This window comes from Vanessa cardui, chromosome 25, assembly GCF_905220365.1.
Source record: "Vanessa cardui chromosome 25, ilVanCard2.1, whole genome shotgun sequence".
NCBI lineage: Eukaryota > Metazoa > Arthropoda > Insecta > Lepidoptera > Nymphalidae > Vanessa > Vanessa cardui.
This window is the reverse complement of record NC_061147.1, coordinates 1988125-2016016: the sequence shown is the minus strand read 5'-3', so window position 1 is coordinate 2016016 and position 27892 is coordinate 1988125. Positions and strand designations below refer to the sequence as shown.

Genomic DNA, 27892 nt, shown 5'->3' with positions numbered 1-27892 from the left:
AGCATTCAATCAAATGAGTAGTTACATTTTGTTGACCGCTAGAGTCCGGTTTTGTGTTATAAACCTGCGGAGAAATAAAAAATAAGGTAGAAATGGAATATAATATTTATATAATAATCTGCGTTATAAACTACAAGCGAATTTATAATTTTACTAAAATAAAAAAAAAAGTTTTTTTTTTTTTTATGAACTTGGCCGTACTGCCATACCTTTTTGGTGATCACATTAAAATTCCCTTGTAGTTAAAGCGACATAAAATATATAAATCAATATTACAATTGTATCTATAGTTGGGGTCGATAGACGTAGCCATATTTTTTTTTATATAATTTAAAAATTATATATTTAATTCATAAGGCAACACTACCGAATAAATACACTACGTAGAACAATTTAAACCAATTTATCCTTCAAATCAATAATAATTTAATTAAAATATCGTAGTGCACGTTAGAGCTGAAAATATATTTTTTTAATACCAGTTATTTTTAATGGCAACACCGCCACCGCCGACTTTTATAAGGTTCAAAAACATACACAATTTTACATTTATATTTCGTAATATATTTTCATTGATTCATTCAAAATTCGAAGGCAGAATTGGAAATGGACCTCGTATCAAGAGGCAATTACAACCCAAAGAAATTAGGGCTGTGATAAATTACTATCCTATCCTATCATCACGCTTCACCAAATTTACGGACTGAGATGTTAAATCCCTTGTGCCAACATCACCAAGTTTAAAATTCCACGAACATACAAGTACAACAATAAATATAGCCGATGTAAATTAGCTATAATAGATGTTATCTTAGCAGACCAGAAGTACCCTTAATTAGTTTTTCTGTATGCATATTTTCAGCTCTAAAGAAAAATACATATAATGCCTCATCATTCCCCACACTAATAGCGACAGGAGAATAGGGTGCTAAGTACAGCAAACACTGAAAGCGGATAACACTTTTTAAAATAACCTACATTTCCAGATCATTTTACCGAATCGATTTAAATCGAAAATCGATTCAAATTAAATTCAATGATATTTTAATTCGACGAAAAAGTATTTTAAAATTTAAAAAGTCTTATCCTTAGAAACAACATTAAACACACAACACATTTCTATAATTACGAAGTGTAATTAAACGACTCAAAACAGAATCTTAATCGTATTACCAATTTAAACAAAATCGATTTTATATTCGTTTAATTACACTTCTCAGTTGTTTGATCAACGATTTAATTTATTAAATCTTAATCAATCGTTTCATTTTTTTTAACTTTAAAGTTTATTTTAATTTAATTTCAAAACTTTTTATAAATAACAAAATATCTTATAAAGCATCATTTTTTGCTTTTGAATTGATCGTCATAATTTATTTATAATTCGAATATAATAATTAAATATTATTTGACTCAATTTTTATTTCATAGTTTGAATCTTTCACTTATGTAATCAAAGTCAGCTTATCTCTTAATCAAACAACTTCCAATGTATTCATTCCCAATTAAAAATAATATTACCTCCGCGTAGTGCTCTTCATTTTGCTGAAGCAAGTCGACGCAGATTTCAGCAAGATGGATGAGATCTTCCAGCTTCTTTGCTGGTGTCACCATTGTTTCACCACGAAGATCCTCTGCAAGACGGTAATATTGTGTTATACTCTTAAATAATGAACACCACTTTTTCATACTTCTAGTTTTAATTTTTTTTCCGGATAGATTTCTAATTTAAGTTGTTTATAAAATCGGCTATTTGTAAGATGTCAAAATTAAAAGAAACAGGAGTATAATGAAAACACTTTTATCCTTGAAACAAATTTGGATTCGAAAGCAAAAAGTATCTGAATTTCTTTCACCCTTAAAGGTTAGGTTGATTGTTTTCCCTTCCAGGTCAGTGATTTTTCATCACGACAAAAGATTTGTAAAATAATTGTGGCCTTCACGAGCCCGAAAGAATTTATGATTTAAGAAAATCGATAAAAGTGAAGTGAGCTGAATACAAAGTTAGACTTTCGTTAGAAGTAGTAGTAGCAACCCGCCCGCGAAGTATATTTAGAATTTATTTAACTAACACTAAATATACTCCAGAATTAATTTATTTACACATCACATAAGATACTTCCAAAATTAAAAGTGTTTCTCTACTATATTGTCAATGTGTTATATACAAAAAACATCCTCTCGAATCACTCTATCCATTAAAAAACCGCATCAAAATTAGTTGGGTAATTTTTAAGATCTAAGCATACATAGGGACAAACAGCGGTAAGTGACTTTGTTTTATACTATGTAAGGATAAGAATAGGTACGTTGATGGGCTATGAGAGCGGCATGCACTAAGTAGCCATCACGGCTTTTTTTTCAATCTTACTCTCAAAGCACGGCAACAGACATTTTACATCAAAAATAAACGCTTGCATGTTTTTCAAGTATTCACTTGCTTAATTTTTAGTACACTATTTAATACTCACCCTCGATGTTAGCCTTCTGGCTGAGTGTGGTGTAGTTGAGGAGAGCTGCATTCTCCAAGCTCGTCTGGATCATGGTGCGAACATCTTCAGGAGCCACAGGAGTCACTACATCTTTCATCATGACACGCTCCAGGAGCGATAGGGTTGCCTGCAATTATTGAAATGATTTTTGAACAGTCAGTTTAAAAATACAGCGATAGGCAAAAAGTAAGAAAAGTTGACAATATGCCGCATTGAACGAATATATTATGTCATTATCTTAACAACTATGCTAGAGTAAATAAGGTGAAAGGGACACAGCCGTACATCGTTGGTTAATAGTTTCCTTCTCTCTTGAATGAGCCACCAACTTTGGGAATTGAGATGTTATGTCATTATGCCTGTAGTGGCTCACTTATTCCTCAAATTAGAATACAATGATACAAATTTTGCTGTTTGATGGTATACAATAAGTAGAGGACATAAGTACACAAAAATCACCTTTAATGCCCCCTCAGGTCTTCCGAACGGGAATGCGTATCTGAAGTTTGTGATCTGATGCTGCAGCAGAGTCTTTAGGCGTTCTTTGATTTCGGCAAACTTCTCCTTCTCTAGCACTGTAATGCTGCCAACTCCATCTGGCCTGCCAGGCAACGTGGCAGTACTGTGAAAGGGTTGGTAACTTACTCTAGTAGGGTGGAAGCAGGAAATGGGGACCGGAGCCCGCATTATTTAAATAAAGATATTTGTCACACACCCACAATTAGTGGATTTAGTTTTAACATCAATTAATTCATAATTCATGCAGTAAAAAGTTGAAGTTTTTGAAATATTGCGAACTCCACAACTCCGAAAACAGATTGTTAGTATGCATAGACAGTTAGGTAAAGGCAAACATTGACTATAGACGGGAGGAGAGATATTAGAAGATATATAGAGTTCCATAATATTAGTAATATATACAAGACGAACAATTGACTGGTTCATGGCTACAGGACTTTACAAGTGAGGATACTCTTGCACAAATGATTACTATTGGAGATAATAGAACAGAGAGCTACAGATGATATTCTCAAAGACGTGCAGGTACTAATATCTTTTTGGGTAAGAGATAAATTAGATAATACTTCAATTTACCGTAAAAGTGTATATTTACAAATTGTCTTTAAAAGTTTATTCCTACGATATGATATAAGAAACAAATACGGTATCGAATACGTACCTATTTCCATGCACATGGCTAGCACAGAAGGCGAAAGAATAATGCATGAGTGTTGGGTCCACGGTTTGCTGTCCACTATCAGCGACATCCAGCAAATCGGATAAGTAGCAGAGATGACGGTAGCATCCCCTTACTCCATATCTTGCGCAGTATTCGTCTAATACGAAAACTTGACCCGGAGAAAACCAACCCTGAAAGTATAATAAATTATAATGGATGGTAGTTTATCTATATTGGTCACAACAGCTTTATAAAACAACTAGCTCTTGCCCGCGGCTTTGCCCTCGTGGAAATTGGTTATAAATATTTATACAGGCTAATTTAAAATATTTCGTTAATTTCAGACTTCTCTGTGAATCACGTTTGTGGTTCAACTTTCGTGTGCTCTTGATGGAATTATTCAAAATCCTTTCTTAGATGCCTACGTCATAATACCTGCATGCCAAATTACAGCCTGATCCGTCCAGTGGCTAGAGTTTGTGTTATATATATTTAGATAAATACTTACCAAGGAGCAGTAAGGATCCTGCAGACGATACTTCAGCGTGAGCGACTGCAGTGTGGTGAAAAGTTGGTGATGATCGAACTGACAGGGATCGGCTTGGATGTAATCCTCCATTCCGTGTTTTCGTGCTTTATCTGCATCTGATCAAATTGTTATTCCATTTTTAAATACATAAAGGGTCTAAATTGTTACATTATTCTACGTCTACAATATACCTATATTTTTACATATTTTATGATAAGTCTTAAACGAAATGTACCCATTTTCTTTTGATTGTAATACAACAAAATTCGAAATCCGTTAGAGAATGACAGAGCTCTGAGGTAACAAATCATACAGAATTGAACTCTTTGGTCGTGGTTAAAAACTATTAGTACTAAGGAGCCAACTAATATATTACTCGCCGTTCTCTTCGGTAGACTTTATACTAACAGCTTACTTCACGCCTAAATAAATTTTAACGTATAATTTTGTGAAGTTGTTAAATTGCTGGTACTTAATTATTATATAAGGTGCATGGTGCGGTTCGCTACACTTAAGGAGGCACATAGGTTTATATATTTCTCTATAACTTAATTGGTAGCTTGTGTTATTTTCTTTGCTAGAGATCATAATTAACTAAAACGCCAAATCAAAAGGTTATTTAACAATCTATTAGGATGACATTTATTTTATTTTGACTCAATTTGACAAAAATCAAATATAATTTATTCAAGTAGGCTTTTACTAGAATTTTTCAATCATCATTTAACAATCTATACCAAGTGATATTACTACTGGTTCCTAATGTAGATTCTAACGAGAATAACAGCCAAAACAGTCAGTGCACTTTTTCAACATTTAAAGTATAATCCTCTTGAACTACTTACCACCCATAATCTTGATATGGGTATCAGAAGTAGTGGGTGGGGTTGGCTTGTGGCTCTGGCCCGTGGCACGGTACAATGCCATCACCCACAGATGGCATTCGTTTTCATCACCCACGCCCATCAGCACTGACTCTCCATCTCTCACGGCGTTCATGAAATATTTCGCTCCTTCCAGTTCTGAGAACAATTTCCTTCTTATTTACAAACAAAAAATCCACAATTTTTCAAAACTGGTAGTCGTCCGCGGCCTCGCTTATTTTAGCGTGTTGGTTGTCAATTGTTAGGTAATAAAGTAGCCTAGTATGTCTTTTATTGGTGCTAGTCTGCCATCATACAAAATTTCATAAAATTCGGTTCAGCGGTTTGGTTATGAAAGAACGACAGACAGACAGACAGAGTTACTTTCACATTTACAGTGGCGGATTTACAAATCTGCCGCTAATAGGCTAGTAGGTTATTAAATTTTTGCCGCCTCTACTTTTTTGCTAGATTTATGATTTGTGTTCTATCGTCCTCATTACATCGGTTTTTTCCAGTTATTAGTGTGATTATAAGCTAGGTGATATTTCTATCAGCTACTAGATTATTTTTCCAACCCGCTATGTAGTAACGAGTATACGGATTACGGACGTAATGTGTATACATATAATTATAAGTTTTTTTTTATCTCTGTAAGATAATAACAAATTTGGGCTAAATCCACCGCCCTAGGCCCCAGCCTACTTAGCCTATTGGTAAATACGCCACTGCATTTATAATATTAATATAGATATCATCAATTACTTCTAATATACTAGTCTTCTTATTCAACCATCCCGACTATGAAAGTACAGATTATCAATCGTTATAAACTTGTGCAAGCGATATCGCAGTTTATGTGTTAAGTAATAAGCAATATTTTCGCAGAAATGTCTGAAAATCTGACGAAAAATATAATTAAGTGAACGTATAACTTTATCATAAATATAAAAGCGAATAAAGTAAAAACTTATTGAATTTTCTATTCTATTTCGATTGTCGTATTAATCTGAAATTTAAATTTTCTTTGAAACTTCTTTAAACGACATTCTAGAAATAAGTCTTATCTAAATAACTTTGATTCAGAACAAACTTCTCTTCGCATTTATTTTTAATTTCATCACGATTTAATCTAAAGTTCTATAAAAGTCAAATAGTTTTATTTTATAACTTTTAATAACATACCTTGGCCGACCATCAACTGGGCTGTAAAAAAAAAAGAAAGTTAATATTTATTACAAAATGGCGTTGTTGAATATAATAATATAATACAAAAGCAATAATAATAAAACCTAGAGTTTCCGTGATCACTACTCTTTAATAGTTAAATGTGGAACCTTTTAGCTACCACAACTATTTTAGTCGCGTTGACCTTTTGAACGAACATTTAGGTAAACGACTACTTCAGAAATTAGTTAAATTTGCTTTATAAATAATAAACAAACTAAATCACTTGTGAATAAATAATGTAGATTATATAGATTTATTAGCTTTACACGGCTGCAAAGCTGATACTAAATATAAAACAGTATTTGTTTATTTACGACATCACATTAGATACATCTAAAATTATCAGTGTTTCTTTACTATATTGTCAATGTTTTATGTACAAAAACCTTCCTCTCGAATTACCCTATATATTAAAGAAAACTGCATTAAAGTATAGTACGACACAACTTAGATGTCGCATCGGCAAAATTCGTAAAACCGATCACATCCGAATTGTGTACGCGATTCCAAATTATCAATATTTATTTCTCATGCGAATATTACTTTGGACAAACGTAATAACTTGTAATGTCACATGACCTAATATATTCGTCAATTTGACGCGTCGATTTACATGCACTTGCTTTCTCTGACGCGTGAATCTAAAGCGATGAATAGCGTCGAATGGCGCGATAGGGAGCTATTTCTATTGGTTGTGTAACGGCAGTAATTGGTTTTATTTTCATTCCATTGCATTTTCCGCTGCTACATCTAATTTGTGTCGTACTATACGTTGCGTAATTTTAAAGATCTAAGCATACATAGAGACAGACAGCGGTAAGCGACTTTGTCAACCGACTTCAAAAAGGAGGAGGTTATCAATTCGTCTGTATATTTTTTTATACTATGTAGTGATGATTCACTTATGAAGGCGCACCCTTACACGTTCAAGTAATTATCGGCATTCATTATTATTGAGTGACGTTCATGCATACAGTATTTATTAGTGTGCGTGATTTGCATAAGAGTAGGGTTAGCAAAAAAATGCAAAATATTTTTTCATAATATGTTTGTTTGTTGTTAAGTTTTATGAGTTCGTTTAGCGTGTTAGACTACGCTTTCGTAAGTGAATAGGTCTATACCGAAAGATCGATGACATTTTTTCAAATAGTTGTTTATTTCATATATACAACTAGAGTTCCCCGGCTTCGCACGGGTACTATATATCGTTACTTTATGACTAAATTATAAAATAAATTGTTATAAATTGAAGCGTGTGTGTCATTTTGATGTATAACCTATGTTAAGGTAAAATTTCATCCAAATCCGTTTAGTAGGTTTTTCGTAAAAGAGTAACAAACATACACACATCCAACTACACAAATTGTCGTATTTATAATATTAATAGGAAGTAGGATCAGAATATAAGTACATACATCTTAAGTTAAGTTTTAACTTAAAACCATCACAGCTTGCAAAATCTGTCGTCGTTTACGATACTTGGTCGTAGGGCTTTGTGCAAGCCCACATGGGTGGGTACCACCCACTTATCAGCTATTCTACCGCCAAGCAACAGTACACGGTATTGTTGTGTTCAGGTTTGAAGAGTGAGTGAGCCATACAGGCACAAGGTACATAAAATCTTAGTTCCCAAGGTTGGTGACACACGGTGTGAGGAATAGTTAAAATTTCTAAAAGCGTCATTTTCTATTGGTAAAGGTGACCACTTAACATCAGATGGCCCCTACCAATTATTACCATAAAAGAAACTGTTCCAAACTTTATAGTTGTGGCGTGTTCAGAAAATCATGTAACCATTCCAATAAACGAGTTACGCATTTTCCAAATCGGACTTGTACACTAAAAGTTCAAGATAAGCCCGTCCAACTATACAATAAAGCACAGTGCTTTTAATTTAGATTGATCAAGATTATATTATAAGACGATATGAAGGTTGTTACATACCTATAATTCGATTCTATAACATGATTTAAATGAGCCTACTTCACCTAATTGTGTATGTAATGTTTTGGTTTTGATGTTAGTGCACGATATGATCCTTGATTCCGAACCAAACCAATTTTAAATGGTGATAGGCAAAGTTTATTTAAAAAAAATAACTAGAAGGGACTTTTAACTATTTTTCGCCAAAGATTTTGATAACTTTGATTTGATTACTGGTTGTTGACTTCGTACTATAGATATATCTAAAGTCTAAGCTGACTTGACTTAATAGAATCATCATTCTTAATGCCATAGATTGGCGGGCCAGCATATGAGCACCCATAAACAATGGCGCTGTAAAAAACATTAACCATTCTTTAAATCGCTAGTGCGTCGCCAACCTTGAGAACTAAGATGTTACGTACGTTGTGCCTGTAGTTACACTGACTCACTCATCCTTCAGACACAACAACAACAAGTACTGTTGTTTGGCGGTAGAATATCTGATGAGAGGGTGGTACCTACCCAGACGGGCTTGCACAAAGCCCTATCACCAAGTGAAGTTTTTGGTGTTAGAGTACGATATGGTCCTTGATTCCGAGGTAAACCAATACGAAATGATGGTGATCAGTATGTTTATTTAAAAAAAAAAATACCAAACATTAAACATCTTTGATTACTGATACTATAAAACATAGTAGCTTTCTCTGTCCCTATATCCCAATGTATGCTTAAATCTTTAAAACTACGCAATTAATATTGATACTGTTTTTTAATAGATAGAGTGATTCGAGAAGAAGGTTTTTATATATAATACATGGACAATTTAGTAAATAACTTATAATTTTAGGTTTCCACTGTGATGTTTTATCATTGCACCCTGGCTGGGTCACTAGTTATAGATATAAAATCATAGCCGACCTGACTTATATTATCGTTCTTGTCTCAAAATTGCTTTGTATAGGCACAAAATATATATCATTATAAATTTGTTAGGGATTAATACGAACTTACCGCTCGCCAATTCAATGTAATCAACAGTGAATCCATCGAGCTGCATCATCTCAGCAGGCTCAGACTTTTTGTCTTTATAGGAGCAGAGGGCAAAAGTGTACTGGCTCACTTGTACCAGAACCATGTACCGTCGTTTCCATTTGCGCCACACATTCTTGCCGATCACGTGCAGATAGCTTTATATGAAGAAATACATACAAATATATTTGAAGCATTAATACTATAAAGCGTTATATACAGCGTTGTAAAACACGAATGTTTTCGAACTCTTGTTATATAGCTACGCCTAGTATGCTTGATTCAACGGCTAATTAGGAATATTTTAAGACCTTAAAACTAGACATTTCTTGATTATTAAAATTTTATAAATAGAAAATATATTGGGATCATTTTACATATTATTTTTAATGGTCTTTTTTATATGTAGTGGTCTTGGTTTATTAATATAAGCAATTCGTCAACAAAATGAGTCTTTTTATCAAGTTGTTTTGTTTTTTCTAAGATTGTCGACTATTTTGCCAAATATTCACAATTAGATTTAACAATTGTACATGTACATTGTAATTGTACATTGTATGTATGTCCAGTAGAACAACTTTCACGTTCCAAAAATTGTCAATCAAAAAAAATTTTATACTAAAAATTTCGTTTCTTTGTTAGTTTCGAAGGCCTCACAACAACAACAACAGCCTGTAAATTCCCACTGCTGGGCTAAAGGCCTCCTCTCCTTTGAGGAGAAGGTTTGGAACTTATTCCACCACGCTGTTCCAATGCGGGTTGGTGGAATACACATGTGGCAGAATTTCTACGAAATTTGTCCTCACGATGTTTTCCTTCACCGCTGAGCAAGAGATGAATTATAAAGACAAATTAAGCACATGAACCAGCGGTGCTTGCCTGGGTTTGAACCCGCAATCATCGGTTAAGATGCACGCGTTCTTACTACTGGGCCATCTTGACTCGAAGGCCTTGCTCAACCTTAAATCAGAATGAGCCAATATTTTGTATAGTTTTCATACAAAATTTATTGTATTCTATAGGAAGTAAGTTGATTGGTTGGGTTGGAACTCATTTGTCTTATCAAATTGCGCGCCTTTTCACAGCTTCCTGTTACAAACTTCCGTCCCTTTTCACGCAAAATATTCGGAAGCAAGTAAGTTGTTATACAATGTAAAATCTTAGTATAGAGTTCCTTTTCTAAAATAAACAATAACAATGTACATTTTAACCGTTACCTCTACGATATATTACGGAGTTCTTCTTCTTTCATTATATTATGTAAATTTTGTATAATATATTTGTACTGTAATATGTGTTTTCCCCGATCAGAAAAGGTTGAGAGGAAAGTTCTGTCGCATTTGAAAGAAAATATTTGAATTAATTTATAAATTAGTGTTCGATATTTATCAATTATATATGCCACGTTATTTGTTACAAATTGCCATCTTTAAGGCAAAAATCCCAATGAATCACCAGCCATATCCTTTTTAATTACAAGAAAGAATAGTTGCTTAATTATAAAACGACATAACTTTCCTTTCAATCTACTATATATTAACTTACCCGCAGTGTTTCATGTTCAACGGTTTGTCCATCCGACAAGCAATTTTGATTCTGAGATCTTGATCCGGTAGGTTCTTTGGTACAGTCATACGGTGCCATTCTGGGGCCTGGTGTTGAAAGCTTCTTATTAATGCATTAGTCATAAATGATCGATAAATAATGTACTAAAATTGTTGTCAAAAAATTATATCCTGCTGAACAAATTTAGGTTACGGCACCCAATTTAAAAGATTAGTCTATCTTATATATCTAGATTTACCAATCTTTTCGAGGCACATCAGTGTTACATTTCTAACGAATTAAATCTGGAGTAAAATTTGACGAAAAACACATTAATGGAAAAATTTAATATTTTTTATTACCAGCTCATTTTGGACCTGGAATCTCAGGATCTATAGCATTAAAGGCTTTATTCCTTAAACAAATGAGATGTTAATATTGCGGTTATATAATTTTCAATTATTTGCATTAATAGTTTTAGTAATACTAGATACACGTGTAGCATCTAAGATAAACTACTTTACTTATTTTATAATCTAATAAGCTATAATACCTTGCTGGATAAGGGCGTTGGTCTAAGTACCACTTTGCCTAGTTCTTTGTCTTCAAGGGCTAGAACTCCAGGATTTTCTGTATACAGCTTCACTTTTACAGCTGGTAATGGCTGAGTGGTGCTAAAATCTCCTTGTGTGTCCCACCTAATTATTTGAATATTTTTTTGAGAGTTTCAGAATAATTTCATTTTTTAGTATTACTGTCATATCTTTCGAAGACATTTTATAGTCACAATTATAAGCGTAAAACAAATAAAAGAAAGTTTTTCATCGATTATCACCTTGGCTTTCAAGCATTTGTCTTGGTATTAAATTATTCTTTCACTTCAATTCACGTTAGCTGCATTCACTTAAATAATTTAACTCGTAAAGCATAAAGAACTTGGCACTTAGCGATATTTCAAATACGTACATAGGTTTTGATGCTTCAGCCTGATCGGTTTGCAGCTTGTCGCCCCCTTCAACTTCCATGGTGCAGTAGACTATTCTGTTAGGAGCTAAGGATTTTAATCCCTTGACTTCCATAACAACCACCTAAAATTTTGCAACGAACGTGGAAATACCATTTAATTACAAACATATTGTTATAATATTGTGGACAATCCCTTGTGAGAATTGAACAATTAGTCAGCATATCAATATGCGTATCACTTAATACTTTGTAATTTGTATCATCGAAGGTCATATCAACATTATCATTTTAGTCATCACCATTACCTCTATCTGGAATGTAAGAACCACATCCATTTTTGTCAGCTGTGTGTCAACGTCCCCTCCATCTGATTCACCAGTCAACTTGTTCGCTAGAGACCCTTGCGATCTGAAACATAGCTGCTTACTCAACCTTGGACTCGGATCTGGTCCAGCATTTGATCTATATTCATTACCCACCACCAATCCATAAATTCAATTGCAAAGTTTGGACAATTATAGAAAATCTCATAAAACATTTTAGTAATTGACAATAATATAAATTTACAGTGAAGTTAAATCAAAATATATTTTGCAATGATTATAATAATACAATTATTAAAGTTGAATATAAATATAATAAAGATTGAGTTGTAGTACAAAAAATTGGCGTGTCCAAAGCATGTTTACAGATACATTTAAAAAGATAAACATTCACAGGCCCATGGGACGAGGTGGCAAACAAGGGAACCATCACCGAGACCAAGAATGATTAAGCATAGCAAATGGGAAATGTTAAATAGTTTTTTTGCACACACATAATATACATATATAAATCTAAAGAGGCATTAGTGGGATATAAGGGTGAGGGAGAAGAGAAATATGTTAAAATATGTTCAAGTGGAAGCGAGGCGCTTAAAGCATTAAGCGGTTTAAATTCGAATACTCCTACCTAAAGTATTATTTGATCATATTAAAGATTAAGAAAAAAATATGAAAACATTACAAGCTGTGTCATGATCTTTCATCATTCGAAAGCCTGATTGATAAATGTGTATTTGCGAACCTCGAAACGCATCTACAATTCTCTCTATTGTTAAACTATGTATAAGCTATTTATTATTCAAATTATCGACTAGCGCTCATCACTACGGACTCAAAATATTTATATCTGTAAGCCATTAAACCGTACTGACGCGTGGAAGCTTTTTGTTAGTATTTATCATAAAAACCTTTTGTTGGACCACATGCTGTTTTATTGAACCAACCAAGTGTTATTAAAATTGTTATTTAATCAATCTAAACTGATGAAGAAACAAGAGTGAAATAGCCTTATTGTTTAACCAATTGCTTTCGTATATCTCTACTATCTGTATTATTTGTATAATCGTCACTGTTATCATCAGCTAAAGTTATAATGTTTGTGTAATTTTGTTTTATTTTATTATGTATATTTGTATCTTCATTAGTTGAGTCAAAACTATCTCTACTGTCTATATGAGCTATATCTACAGTGGTTTTATCAATGACAATTTTAATATTGTCAAAATTGTTGGTGTCAGGCAGGTGTTGGGTTCCTACACAAGACACGTGCGAATAATCATATGATGGAATCATTACTTGTACTTCCTTTATATCGTCCGGTTATGTGCCAGGGACAGAAAAAATCAAAATAGGATTGAACAAGAAGAAAAGAGAGAGACCATATTCTTCACGTAAACAAATCATCAATTTAATCATAAACAACAACAGCCTGTATTTTCCCACTGCTGGTCTTATGCCTCCTCTCCCTTTGAGAAGAAGGTTTGGAACATATTTTAGTCAGAAGTTTGCGGGTAGATGTTGATAATGTTAGAAGTGTCCATATCGGACTACCTCCTTTCTCGTACGTTTGGTGCGTAAACACGGGATAGTGTTCGAAATAGACCCACCGAATAAAAATAAAAAAACATGGTATATATCCCGTATTTAATAACTGTAATATTTATAAATAGTTTATGAAAGATTTGATTGTACATTGATGATTTGATCACGTCACAAAGGCAATACTTTGGGCAGAAATAGTTTAAACTTAGTTTTAATAGGTATTTGTTATATAACTATAGTGTCTAGTAAGTTTAGGAGATAATTAGTTTCCTAATTGTTTCATGTTATTTATGTGTACAATCGGATTAATATTAGCGATGTTGTTGGAAGTAGACTATTTTCACTTTTATCAACTATGTATTTTGAGTTGTTTAACTCTATTATGTATATGTTTTGTTTTCTTATAGTATCTTAAAATAACTGTATTATAATAAGTTGTAGAGTTTATTTCCAAAACTGACCTGTGATTATACCGCTTGATCTTATGGAGACCATATTTGGAGTCAGCTCCGCCCTTCGAGACGGGAAGCGACTCCAGGTTAGCCATCAACAGATTGATGGATGACTTCAGTTCCTCGATGTAGAGCGATTCCATCTCCTTCAGCACGAACTTGGGCATCAACTTGCGGTTCTATGAAAATCGATAACCTTAGCACGAAAACAAAACAATTCTAACTTAAAATCAAATTTTACAAATGGAAAAAAAAATTGCATGAACGCAATATGTGACCTTATCGCTATAACAGCGATCTCTTACAGGACATTTTTCTTCAAATACTTAATATATGTAGTCTCTTTATTGTTTTTATTGATTGTGTGAAATGTGAATTGTATGAATTAATTGACTTATTCCTTTACTTTGCCCGCGGATTCGCTCGTGTTTTAAGGGTTGAGTGTCAAAAAAGTAGCTTATGTTCTTCCTTAGTATTCAAGTTTGCTTCATACCAAATTTCATAAATATCTGTTCATTGGTTTGGTTGTGACAGTGTGAAAGACAGACAGAATTACTTTCATATTTCTAAAATGAATATGGATTTTTTTCAATAGATTGCTATTGCATTTCTTACCTTTTCCATTTCGTTAACTTTCTGCATTCTTCCATCCAGTTCTCTTCTTATCGCAGCGGCTTGTTCATCGGCTGAATCCAACTAAATTAGGTAAAGGATTCATTAAAATTAATAATGATTTTAAGCATCATAAGCTATTGAATCATATTGAGACTCTTTGGTTATTCCGCCATATATGAAGATTTGCTTCCAAATTTTAATTTGATGCTATACAAATATATGATTATACTGCATTATTATATTATTTTGGTATAAGCAATATTATAAGGCATTAAAGTAATATGGTTTACGAATACAGAAATCAAATTGAATAAATATTTTCATGTATAGGAACTAAAATGCTGCTGGCATCTTTGCCACCATTCCACACAGTCAAGATTTTTACAGTAACCATTTTAAATTCTTAATTGTACATATTTGAGCATATAATGTTATCAATTCTAATGTTAATAAAAAAATGTTAAATGTTGAATTATTTAAATGATAATTCACCCACGAATAAACAACTTTTATTAAAAAATGAACACAAAATACGTGAAACAAAGTTTTGCGTCGAAAGAACACTCCTAAGAACTATTAACGAGAACATTCGTTTCAAATAAAACTATTATTTGTTGTTTGGAACTTTCCAGACCATTATCTTTAATACAGCGATATAATTTTCAGTTCGTATTTTCTTCAACAGCTGTTTTAGTTCTAGAAAGGCAATATACAGTTAAGTTAAACTATTTCTTTTCAGAGCTGAGATGGCCCGGTGGTAAGAACGCGTGCATCTTAACCGATGATTTCGGGTTCAAACCCAAGCAAGCACCACTATATACCTATATATGCTCAATTTGTGTTTATTTATCTGGTGTTCGGCGGTGAAGGAAAACTTCGTGAGGAAACCTGCACGTGTCTAATTTCGTCGAAATTCCGCCACGCGTACATTCCACCAACCCAATTGCATCGGAACCGCGTGGTGGAATATGTTCCAAACCCTCTCCTTAATGGGAGAGGAGGCCCAGCAGTAGGAAATTTGCAGGCTGTTACTTTACTTTTAATTTACTATTTCCTTTCTTTGTACAAACAATGGAAAAAACATAGAAAAGCTCAACTAATAAGACTTTCAAGGTCAGGTAAAGCCACTATAAATTAATTACGTCCAAAGAATTTTATATTAAAACTCAAGTGAGCTTTCACGAAGGCTTTCCTTGAGAATAATTAGTTGTAATTACTCACACAAAGTAAATCCAAAGTATGCTACTTGTGGATAAAATCTCTGAAGAAGGAAATAAATTAAACATACGTTGAAAAGACCTAATTAACTACTACAAATTTATGTGCAAACAAAAAGAAAAATTAAGAAGTATTACTACGCAAATTTCTGTGAAAGACCCTTGGATCAGTGATGCAAAAAGCTTCATCAAAAGCATAACACCTCGCCTCATTGCCTCCATTGGTGACAGGAGGGCTGGTTCGATTCAACGAGGAAATGCTGCTTGCCACCATTACACGCGGTCAAGATTTTTACCGTAACTAGTTTTAGTTCATATTTGTATATATTTAAGCATTTGATGTTATTAATTCTTACGTTAATGAGAGACCTACGAAAGATGAAATTAAAGAATAATGTACTTACTAAGAGAGCGTTGAATAACAATTGGTGTTCAAATTTCTTGACGCCCAAGATCTGTTGAAACATATCGTACAGTTGCTCCTTGCTCAGAATACACTCAGCGTTAAGGCTTTGTTGCTGTGCACGCGACGGCCTCTTCGAATCATCATCGCCCGGTATCCCTTTTGAGATAAACATTGCATTAGAATCATCTTCGTTAACATTTTCTACATCCCACACGTCATTTAATTCATCAATATTAGATTCAAATTTATCTGCATCAAGTTTATTAAATATTTATTGTTATTAATAAAAGTGTTTGCTTTGAAAATCGTTAACAAAAGTGATAAGTCAATAATGTAAATTAAATGTTGAAGCAAAATAATTATCAAAGTTGACCAAAAAATTTTAAGTACCAAGTTACTGATAAGAATATATTTTATATTATTTAAAGTAACAATCTACTAAAAGCATCTTGTAATAAAAAAGCTGAATCTCAATATGAAGTATATCGATACCTTTATCGAAGTAGTGTTGGTACAATGTAAAGTGTTATAGATGACATTATGATGTGTTTGTATATAACAAAATTGCTTAAATTAAAGCCTTGTACCTGTTCATCGTTCTTGATATAAATATGCATCTACACAACGATAACAACAAAACAAGCAATGACACATAACATAAGCTGAAATCGTAGTAAATAGGAAAATGAACCATTCTCCAGCTGTACCTGTTATTCCTGGGAGGTGTGAACGGGACAGAAACACAGACGTGAGACAGATGCAAGCCACACAGTTTTTTATACACATCAAATGATTACATTCACAAGTCAGTCAGCAAAAAATATAATTCAAATTTAGAATGCCGGTATTTCCCGATTCAACAGATTATTTACACGTTTGACAATTAAAGGATTGTTACGTTTTTTTTTCTACATTTTAAAACAGTTTTTATCATAAACAAATTTAATGATATTATTTTTAATTGAAATTAAATGTAGTTTAAATATTAGAATTTCTTTGAATGATTATTTTATATTGATCGATCGATTGAGACTAAAACTCAATTACGTTTGCCTAAAATTAAAAAAGAAAATCTTTTAAAATAAGAATCATTAAACGGAATTATATTTTTTGCTGACTTTCAATTCCAAACAATTAGTTATGTCTATATCATTGTGTTTTAAAAAAGAAAAAAAGAAGTCTTTTTTGCATTTAGTTGAGTTACCAGTATAAGAAATAAGCTATGGCTGCGATATTATTAGTCCTGTAACCATTTTATTTCTTATGATAGAAGTAAATTCGTATAAGCAATCCGTAATTTATTTCATGATACATAGGACAGAAAATATGGCCACGAAAAATTATTATCAATGTAAATGTTTACAATATTAGTAAACATTTACTAATTCCTATAATTGTGTGGATAAAAAAAAAACACGCTTTAATCTCAGAACCGCCATTTTATTTGTGAGTTCTCAGACAGTAAGTTGAAATGAATTATGATTCGCTAAGTGGTTATTTGACTGGTTTTTCAAATCTCTTTTATATTATTCGTTTCTTTTTTACTTCTAGTACATATTTGTCGAAAAATATTATATAGAAAATTCTTATTTGAAATAGAACATCTATATAAAAAAGTATTTTTAGATGTGATTGAAAGACGATTTAGCATATCGCAGCAACAACTTTTAAAACATATGTACTTTAAGAGACACAATTTAATTGTTTGGATTTTCCATTAATTGTTTGTTAATGACTATGTTTTTTTAAATATAAATAAGATAATTTAATTTAAATTTATCTATAAAATAATTGAATATTTATCGTTTTAAAAGAACATAATCATTAATATATTTATATAAATGATATATACATCATTTGACAGATAATAAAGGTTATCGTAAAATATATTTATCAATTTTTATCTTCAAATGTTGCATTATTCTTTATTAGGTATTTATATGACTTTACAAACTTGCTGAGAACTAGAAGGCAATAAACGGTAATCAAAAGGAAATATAGCAATCCTTTTTTATCCTAGACACACAGGGTCAGAGAGAAAGAGATGACAACATAATAAGTAGTTACTTATTTCAAATTATAATATCCGAAGCGTAAAGGGTTTATGTTTCGAAATTTATAACTTTTTTATTATTACGTGCATTGTGACATAGTTACACAGACATTTTATGGTCACAACAGATGCAACTCTGTCAAATTCGTTAGAATGTTGTGTTTAATGGAACAGTAAAATGTCTCAGCGAGAATGTACGGTCAGGGTTGAATTACAACAGGCACACACAGAATGAGTTACACAAACATGAAAAGTGATACACAGGTTGCTATCAGTCACACTAAATTATCTTAAGTATATATTCCTTATACCTGAACTCCACCGAAATCACCAATAAATATTAAAAACAAAATTCAATTTGGTACGGTCAGCAAAATAATTACCTAATTTTTTTTGTTTAGTATATTTTATTTAAATTTCTATTTATATTTTTATAGATTGTATTAATATGATAGAGCTTAAAATATTAAGATAAATATTCACACGCATTCAGAGGCTTGTTGCAGTCTAAAGCATTTGCTCCAATCGATGCTTAGCACACATTGCGACATGCTCATTGTTTCACGCTTCTAGACTTCTAGAAGATACTAGAACTATAAGTAATGCTATAATTTTTAAACATTTAATGATATAACTTGTACCCATATATATTGACCCGACCCGCTCCGGCTTTTCACGGGTGCTATACTGATACTGAATATACTACGGAATTTGTTTTTTTACGACATCATAGTTTTTTTACTGCATTGACTGTGTTTTATATACAAACTCACTCTAATAAAAAAAACCGCATCAAAATCCGTTGCGTAGTTTTAAAGATTCATACATAGGGATATAGGGACAGAGAAAGCGACTTTGTTTTATACTATGTGATTTTAAATAATTCATAAATCTAAATATTTAAGAGCGGCTTAAATTGCTGCATTTCTGAGTTTTCCGAGTGGTTCATTTGGAATTAAAAATTCCTCGCAAGCTTCGCGTTTAAAGTAAACAAGCAGAGACAATTTATTTGTTACCTTAAATTCTGAGATTCATAAAATAATAAATGTTTATTTATTTGATCGTGTATAGTCAAAGTTTAAATGTGTCAGTTGCCACAGACGTGTGTTAATTAAAGTAGCAATTTTTGCTGATAGAAATAAATAATTTTACAAAACAATAATTATATTGCATGTCAAAACATTTTAGGACATATACCAAGGAACAAATTTTGATAAATAAACCCTAAAGGGGTAGCACTTATGGGTGTTTAGATAAGTTTGACTTCTATAATTGTTAATATTAATTAAAGACAGACATTTCTAGGAAAAGACAAATATCGTCTGTAAATTTTGGTATACTACATGTTTTATTATCTATACTAATAAATATGTGTATTTCTGATTTGTTTGTGACAGACTGAAGTGTGGGTAGGTTATGTGGGTAGTCCACTGATAAGATATTTTTCCTTCTAACAGCAAGACTTAGTATTCCTAAAAACTTTAAAGTCCTACAAAGTTTTTATGGTGTAGTTGTTAGAAAATTCTTTAAGCATATATTGAATCCACTTTAAAATGTTATTCCAACGTTACTTATAGTTCTTTTATCTCATATTTATGTACGTTTAGAAAAATAGTTAATAAGTATACATATCACTTACCGGTTCCTTTCATGATACAGTCTAACTTAGCAAGCCATGTTGTCAAAACGGTTTCTTTACTAAGACCATCGATTTCTGGCAAAGACCTGTAAATTTGACTTTATACTTGAATAGGGTTTTATAATCCAGATGTTATGTGGAAGCCAGTTGTCATGGTATGGGCATGTTAGGTGGAGGGATGAGGACCATGATGTGAAGGTTTTGAGGATGGACGTGGATGGATATGGAGGAACGGGACCAAAGACTCCATGGATGGATCGTGTGGATGGTTGGGGAAGAATGTTACTTGTGAGATGACATCAGAAAGGGAAGTATGATAGAAGATATGCTGCGCCAATTTCAAGAAGAATTGGGATAATTGCAGGAGGATGATGATGGTATTAAAATAATTCTTACAATTATGGCAATGAAATATGAAAAAATATTATAATTTAACTTTTGTAGCCTGTGACTAAGTAAACAGTGTTTCCCATCTTTTAGAAATAAACTAGCTGCATATTCCGTCTCTGCACGCTTAGAATGAGACATACGTCTACATAAAATGTTTCTATCGTATTACATATTCCACCTATCTAATTACTTGGTTCATTCTGTAAAATACCTATGAAAATCTATTCAGTAGTTTTGAGGCTGAAGACTTTTTATAACATATAGAGATATAGTAAATTAAATGTAATTATATTTTTTTAAAACGCATAGAGGCTTGCTGGTTTATTATTCTCGGAAATTTTAAAACAGTTTAATGCTCTTCGTTTGAATGTCAAAAGAGTCCAGTGAAGCTTGCACCAATTTTGTGCTTATTCTAAATGAAGTGACCTAAAAACTTTACAATTTTATAACATTATTAACTTTGTAATATTACTTTTGCGTACTGTTGCAGTCTGTCAACAATAAATCATATCCGGTATAAAACCAAATATCCTAATAAGTTACAAAAGCCAAGTTGTTTGAATACCATTAATTTTCCCATTCTTCAAAAATATTCGGATTTTTCCTAAAAGATGTTTATATTTCAAACCTGACACGTTTCTCAATATTATTTCTGAAGACTTCACGAAAGTCGTGATGTGAACACGCTCCAGACTTGACCATTTGCTCGACCCTCTCCGACTTGAGAAACACATCGTAGTAGGACTGCACGGCGTTCTGGAATGCTTCATCCGCTAAAATCTGCGTCTCTCCTTTCAGGAAGGCCTGTCATCAAAAAGTTATTTTCTAGAAAATGTATCCAGTGATTGTTGTTTTTGGAATCGGTTTTAATTATCAAAAACAAAAAGTCCCAGAAATTATAGATAGACTAGCAGTCGCCCGCAGCTTTCCCATTTTAATGTGTTGGTTGTTAGAATACTCCAAGAAAGGACAAAGGCTACTTTTTGCCTAAGCACAAATACTTATAATATTACTTGACAAATGCCACCTTAGTCTACACGTGACCACGAACGATGTAAAGTGCCCGAAACGTCGGGATGTCAAAAATAATTAATATACGCGATTCAAATCCGTTATAACTAGTTTTATTTCAATGTGTAATAATCGCGAAAATTTAAGACAACATTATTACTTTTATAAAATTAGTATAGATAATATAGATAAAGATTGACCACATTTTTGCAATTCGTGGGACACAATATACATTGTTAAAATATAGGTAAGCGGACATATAAAAACAAAGCTTCTTTCATTGTGTACTTAGTTTGTTAGTTAATTTATCACGTGGAACACTTGATTTTGTTTATGGAGCACTCGAATTGTTTGTAACTGTTATCACAACTATTTTAATTAAATTCGATCTATTTACAGTCGGGGTAAGAAAAGGTTCGTCACCTTAAGATCTATTTTCGTGTGCTCAGTATGAGCCATTATGCTTACCGATCGAGAATGACATATTGCATCGAAATTATTTGATGTTTAGATTCAAAAGGTACTAAGAGTTAAAGACTTAATAAAGGAATTAATTTGAAAACTGACGAAGGTTTTCTTACTCGGACTGTACTATGTATTGTACCTAAAAAAATAAATATATTTAAAAATGTATAGTTTTTAGTCAAAAAATTACCTGAAACCTGGCTTGTATGGTTTCCAGCTGGTGTGGCGTCAGCTTCGTGTGCCGTCTTGTCATGTCCGTAGGCTGCTTTGCGTTGAAAGGGTGAGCGATACATCGTGACACGAAAACGTAGAGTTGAAGGCGACGTTTCTTATCTTCTTCAAGTTTCTCTATCTTCTCCTAAAGAAACGAAACCAAGACTGCTATGAATAATATTATCATTAAGACTTACAAGATCTGAAATGAAAGTACCAGATATCGAATTTTTGAAAGATTAGACTACCGTTATATGCATTTTCATTAAGCGAACGTAGTTCATCCTTTCTTCAAGAGTATCCATTATCAACATCCGAATCTTTATTTGTTTTTCTTCCCTTTTCAGTCTCCTCTAATTATGTATAATAGATACATTACAATTCTATTATAAATTATATATACGTATCTATGTGAACTGAATCGGTTGTATTATTTCATATAGAGTTAGGCTTTGACCTGGATAAAAAAGTTGTATACATATGATGTAAGAGACAAATATCAACAACAGCATGTAAATTTCCCACTGCTGGGCTAAGGCCTCCTCTCTCTTTGAGGAGAAGGTTAGGACCATATTCAAATATTATATTGGAGAAGGGAAAATATGTATGCTGTTAATGAGGGAGTGAGAACTGCTAACAAATTATTATTTTAAGAATTCACAATGCGGTTAATCTCTTAATAATTATTAAATAAATGGAATAAAAACACCACAGTAAGATCTAAAACAAGTCATATGTATTCAAATGTTCGGATGTTTAAGAAAATACGGTCAATATGAAAGCAATTCTGTGATTGATTTACAAACCGGTATCGCTGAAGACCAAGAAGATTCCAAATATTATATAAGACACACACATATGACACATAGTTTGGAGTTCAAAGCAAGTGTACACAATTTGGGCAATTATGAGTCTGCCTTGTGGAACTGTCATTGTGGCAATACTTGTGAGAGTAAGAAGTGTTTCAGTATTAAAAGTATCTCGACTTGACCAAAATCTTTTATTATGTCTTTTAAAAAATGCTCTTATTTAAGAAGGTAAGGTCTTAATACTGAGGTAATTAATTAATTACTAGCTCTGTAAATTCTAGAAAATATTTTTACTTTGGCTTTTTCTGGCACATTTTAAGGTTTTTCTTATTTTAGTTTATACTTGCAAACTTTTAAAAGGGATTTCAAACTAGGTCCTTGAAAGACATACAGACACGATCTTTCAACTATGTATCGCTAAAGATAGAAACTGATGTGATTGTCAATAAATCATTTAGAATGGAATAATTATAGTTTTTTTTTAAATAGATTACACACAACAATTATTGAGTACATAAGAGATACGAAAAATATATAACAAATGATGCACAACAACAACAACAGTCTGTAAATTCCCACCGCTGGGCCAAAGGCCTCCTCTCCAATCGAAGAGAAGGTTTGGAATATACCTATTCCACCACGTTGTTTCAATGCGGGTTTGTGGAATTCACATGTGGCAGAATTTCTATGAAATTTGTCACATGCAGGTTTCCTCACGATGTTTTCTTTCACCGCTGAGCACGAGATGAATTATAAAGACAAATTAAGCACATGAATCAGCGGTGCTTGCCTGGGTTTGAACCCGCAATCATCGATTAAATTGCACGCGTTCTAAACACTGGGCCATCTCGACTCTCAACTCGAATGATGCACAAAGACGGTCTACTCGCTTATAGCGTTATACATATCTGTCACAAATAACCTTTGGTAATAGAAGCTTAGGAAGAGTACAGATAAGTGCACATATAGATAGAAAGAGGTGATAAGAACGATAATTTAAGAATATTAATTTACCTGTGGGTCTTGATCCTTGTCAGAGTGGCTGGTGCCGGAGGGGCTCGGGGACGGCGCTGGTGCCTCGCCCGAGCTCGCGCTCCCGGTCGACGTCCTGCGCAAGAACGATCTAAACGATCTATAGTATTAAGTAGTCAATGTAAGCGATTGTTGTCCACACAAACTGACATTAATCAGGGATCTAAATATCCCTTAATATTCCAAGCAAAGAGTCTCAGTTGAAAGTAAGATGCGTTATAAAGGCCTTGGAGTAAGATCAATCAATAATTTGGACGACCTCCGTGTTCGAGTGTGTACACTGGTTTTCATGGGTACGCCACTCTGAGGTTCCAAGTCGATGTTGAAAAAGTCCATTAGTTTTCTATGTTGTCTTGTGTCTGAGTGTTTGTGGTGCCGTCGTTACTTCTGATTGTCCATAACACAAGTACGTTAGCTACTTACATTGGGATCAGAGTAATGTATGTGATGTCCAATATTTATTTATTAAATTCTTTTCGTTTCTAAAGAAATCTTTTTAGCATTATCAACCCTTTTGTAGACTCAATAGAATTTAACAATAACTGAAGTTGAAGTCAGATAAATTATTAATATACTTTTCCCTTTATGTCGGGACGGTAACTTTATGGACTTTCCTGCTCTGGAAGCGACTGGGTTTTATTATTTATGACCTCCTTCCGTTGCTGATTCTCTTTTAATTTATTCTACTTTGTTGACTTTAGACCTTTTTCTTTTATGTTGGATTACTTTTGAAGAGTCAGTGTGTGTAAACTTATGGTTATGTTATGATTCTAGAAGCTACTATTTTACATAATTGAAAAATATATTACGTTCTAAATTTAAATTTTACCGTCTTCAAAAATAGAATTAAATTATTTATTCTATATACTACAAGCCAGTATATCATGATGGCTTAAAATGCTAAACATAATATATAAATCATAACTGAGTTAGCTGAAGCTAGAAGCAATTTGATGGATTAATTTTGCGAATGCATTCTGGTTTTTCGCAAACAAATCGTACAATTTTATAAATAATATACTTTGAAGACGATTAAAAGTATCTATAAATATCTATATTAATCTTAAATCTAAATAGCATCCTACAAATTTACTCTATCAATGTAGAGGACAGTTATGTCTTTTTAAGAAAACCTATCAAACTGGCCGGGAAGTATTACAGCGTACAATTGCGTCACTCTTTGTAATTCGACGAGGACGTTTCAACATGTATACAAAATTTTAACATTTATGCAGAAAACCCTATTACTTTTCATTGACTCAACTTGGGATTTGAACCCATATTTCTGGTATCTGCAATTTAATAAATTGTAATCGTTAAAAGCGCAATGGCTTTCAAGCCGTCTAGAAATGTAAAAAAATTGCAGGTCACATCCTGATCACTTAGGCTGTTTTTGTCTCTTCCCCTAGCACAAGCATTAAGCTGAATTGAAATTGAAAATAGGAATATTATTAACTAATTAGGAATATTATTAACGCTTTTTCACTATTCTAGCGAGCTTCTAGAGAAGAAGGCAGTTAATTAGGACAGGATGCAATCTATAATTGAATCTACTTGTATCTCTTTATTTTCTTTCAAGCCTTTAAATATTATTTTCTAAATATATTCAAGCTATAATTCTATACTAGCTAAAATGACTATATACCTATATTTAGCTCAAATCTGCAATGTTTCATGAGACGAAATGGACATGAGCCATAATAAATACAATTTTGATTATAATATTCTAAACCTTTTAGACCATTTAATTTAAATGAATAAGACAGTATTTGATTTCTTTTAGATTTATAATATATTTATCTCTCAAAATCAATTTATATTCATATGAAACTTTCAATAATATACTTTAGAGATTAGTGGTCGAGTTACTAAACTCACTTTTACAAAAAAACCTATCATAGAAAACCCATTTCACTTAATCCGTAAAGGATTCAGTGACATTTAAAATCTCTTAAGTCGAGGTTTAAATAGTCTAAAAGGTTTAAAAGTTCATTCAGTCTGGGTGCAATACTTACGCGTGCTGTGGAGGCGCTAGGGCGGCGGCCTCCCTCTGCCTCGTGGCCGGGTGGAGGGGGGCAGCGAGCGGCGCAGCTGTGAGTGGACCCGCTCCTTTTAGTTCCATTCAATATTATAATTAGTCATCATGGATATATCTATGCAGATCTACCATCTAGTCACGAATATAATTTCTATACAACAACAACAATAGTCTGTAAATTTCCCTCTGCTGGGTTGAGGCCTCCTCTCCCTTTGAGGGAAAGGTTTTGGAACATATCCATCCACCAACATGCTGTTGCAATGCGGATTGGTGGGATACATGCCCATGTTTTCTTTTGCCGCCGTGCACAAGATGAATTATAAACACAAGATTAAGAACATGAATATGCTTGCCTGGGTTTGAACCGCAATCATCGGTTAAGATGAACGCGTTCTAACCACTGGGCCATCTAAGGTCTTTTGTTTACCACCAACCAAATACATGCCTTTGCAAATATTTTGCCATGCCCTAACTTATACCGTCCATGCGCCACTAACATTAGGTACTAAAATGTTATGTCATTTATGCCTGAATTGAACAATGGGTCACCTTTCCAACTGAAACATAACAGCACTAAGTAGGTATTTTTGTCGCTAGAATGTGTCAAAGTAACCTAAATCAGATCATCTAGTATTTGGAATTAGTTTTTAACTACTACGAGTAATTTGCAAACGCGCGATGTCAATTCGTGTTTACTTGGTTGTAGTGCTGTGCAAGCCCGCCTGGGCAAATACCACTAATCTGATATTCAAGCACCAAATAGCAACGATTAATATTTTTACGTTCGGATTTGAAAATATATTGAGCCAGTGTAACTACAGGCACAAGGGATAAAACATCTTAGCTCATTGGTGGCGCATTGGTGTGATTGATATGAGGATTCGTTTTATTTCTAACAGCATCAATGTCCATGGGCGGTGATGACTACTTACCATCAGGTGGCTCATTTGTCATCCGTCTAAATATTACATAAAGGAAAAGCTGTTCGTTCAGAAATTAGATACGAGCGGCTGCGTAATTTAGTCATTAGGATTTAATGGAAAGAAAAGCGGAGATGTTAATCGCCTCAGTCGTAATCGGTTTCAATTTATTGTAATCATGGATTAGTTTTTTAAATGTGCAGAATTTCCAAAGAGCTAGACAAATTAATTTCCATATACTGTTTCTTAATCTTGTAAGGCGGCAGGCAGGAGCTGGCTGCGAGTAGCCGGTGAAAGACCACAGTGGCGTGCACTTGGAGAGGCCTATGTCCAGCAGTGGACGGGAATGGACTGATGATGATGATGATGAATCTTGCATCATCATAATAAGATCTTGTTCATCCACTGCTGGATGCCTTTTCGTATAGATTAAGAATAGTATCTAATAGTGGCTAGCCAGTTTTCGTAAGTTCTTCTATCCATCATAGACAGGGTAGAAGAAGTTTTAAATTATCGTATAAGTGAGAGAAAGACCCATAAGCTCACCTGCTTAAATTGAATTCAAAACTTTCTCACCAAATAAACACAACTGACGAATATTCTTTCGAAACTTTCTCGCGCAATTACGAAAGTTATGAAAATTTCGAGTTCGCAATACAATAAAAAATTCTGAAGAGCAATTGTGTTATTGTCTGAATTTATAATAGCTGGTGTTGTCTTCTGATATGGGAGAGGTTATAACCGCGAGCAAAAATAGAATATATAAACAGAATAAGTGAGGTGGTTATCCATTTTTTCAAACTGAATTAGAACAGACCAAACTAAATCAAATGGAAATCACGATAAAGAAACATAACCTTTAAAGTTTATTCAGAGTCAAGTCAAAATTTAGAGTATGGCGCATGAAAAGTGTACCAAAAATAAGTCTTCTCACAATGGTAGAAGATCTTTAAATCAACAAATAGAATTCAATTTTTTTTATTTTTTCTAATATTACTTTGAAAAAA

The 27892-nt window shown here is 33.0% G+C and overlaps 1 protein-coding gene across 14 annotated transcripts in view; it reads right to left on the bottom strand.

Annotated features, from left to right (window-relative positions):
• LOC124540421 (calcium-dependent secretion activator) overlaps positions 1–27892 on the bottom strand; it is a 76916-nt gene that overhangs the window by 7836 nt on the left and 41188 nt on the right. For 2 of the 14 annotated variants that reach the window (XM_047117955.1, XM_047117960.1), the window contains exons 4-25: positions 25943–26036; positions 23910–24018; positions 22064–22231; positions 21026–21201; positions 20008–20093; positions 17023–17031; positions 16314–16471; positions 14693–14773; positions 14087–14256; positions 12066–12222; positions 11761–11882; positions 11348–11492; positions 10795–10901; positions 9232–9407; positions 6250–6270; positions 5047–5223; positions 4181–4317; positions 3673–3863; positions 2952–3114; positions 2472–2619; positions 1522–1634; positions 26–64 (exon numbers count right to left, since the gene is read on the bottom strand). In XM_047117955.1, coding sequence (XP_046973911.1) covers positions 26–64; positions 1522–1634; positions 2472–2619; positions 2952–3114; positions 3673–3863; positions 4181–4317; positions 5047–5223; positions 6250–6270; positions 9232–9407; positions 10795–10901; positions 11348–11492; positions 11761–11882; positions 12066–12222; positions 14087–14256; positions 14693–14773; positions 16314–16471; positions 17023–17031; positions 20008–20093; positions 21026–21201; positions 22064–22231; positions 23910–24018; positions 25943–26036 — 2747 coding nt within the window. The other 12 variants (XM_047117964.1, XM_047117959.1, XM_047117965.1 and 9 more) reach the window with 12 other exon arrangements.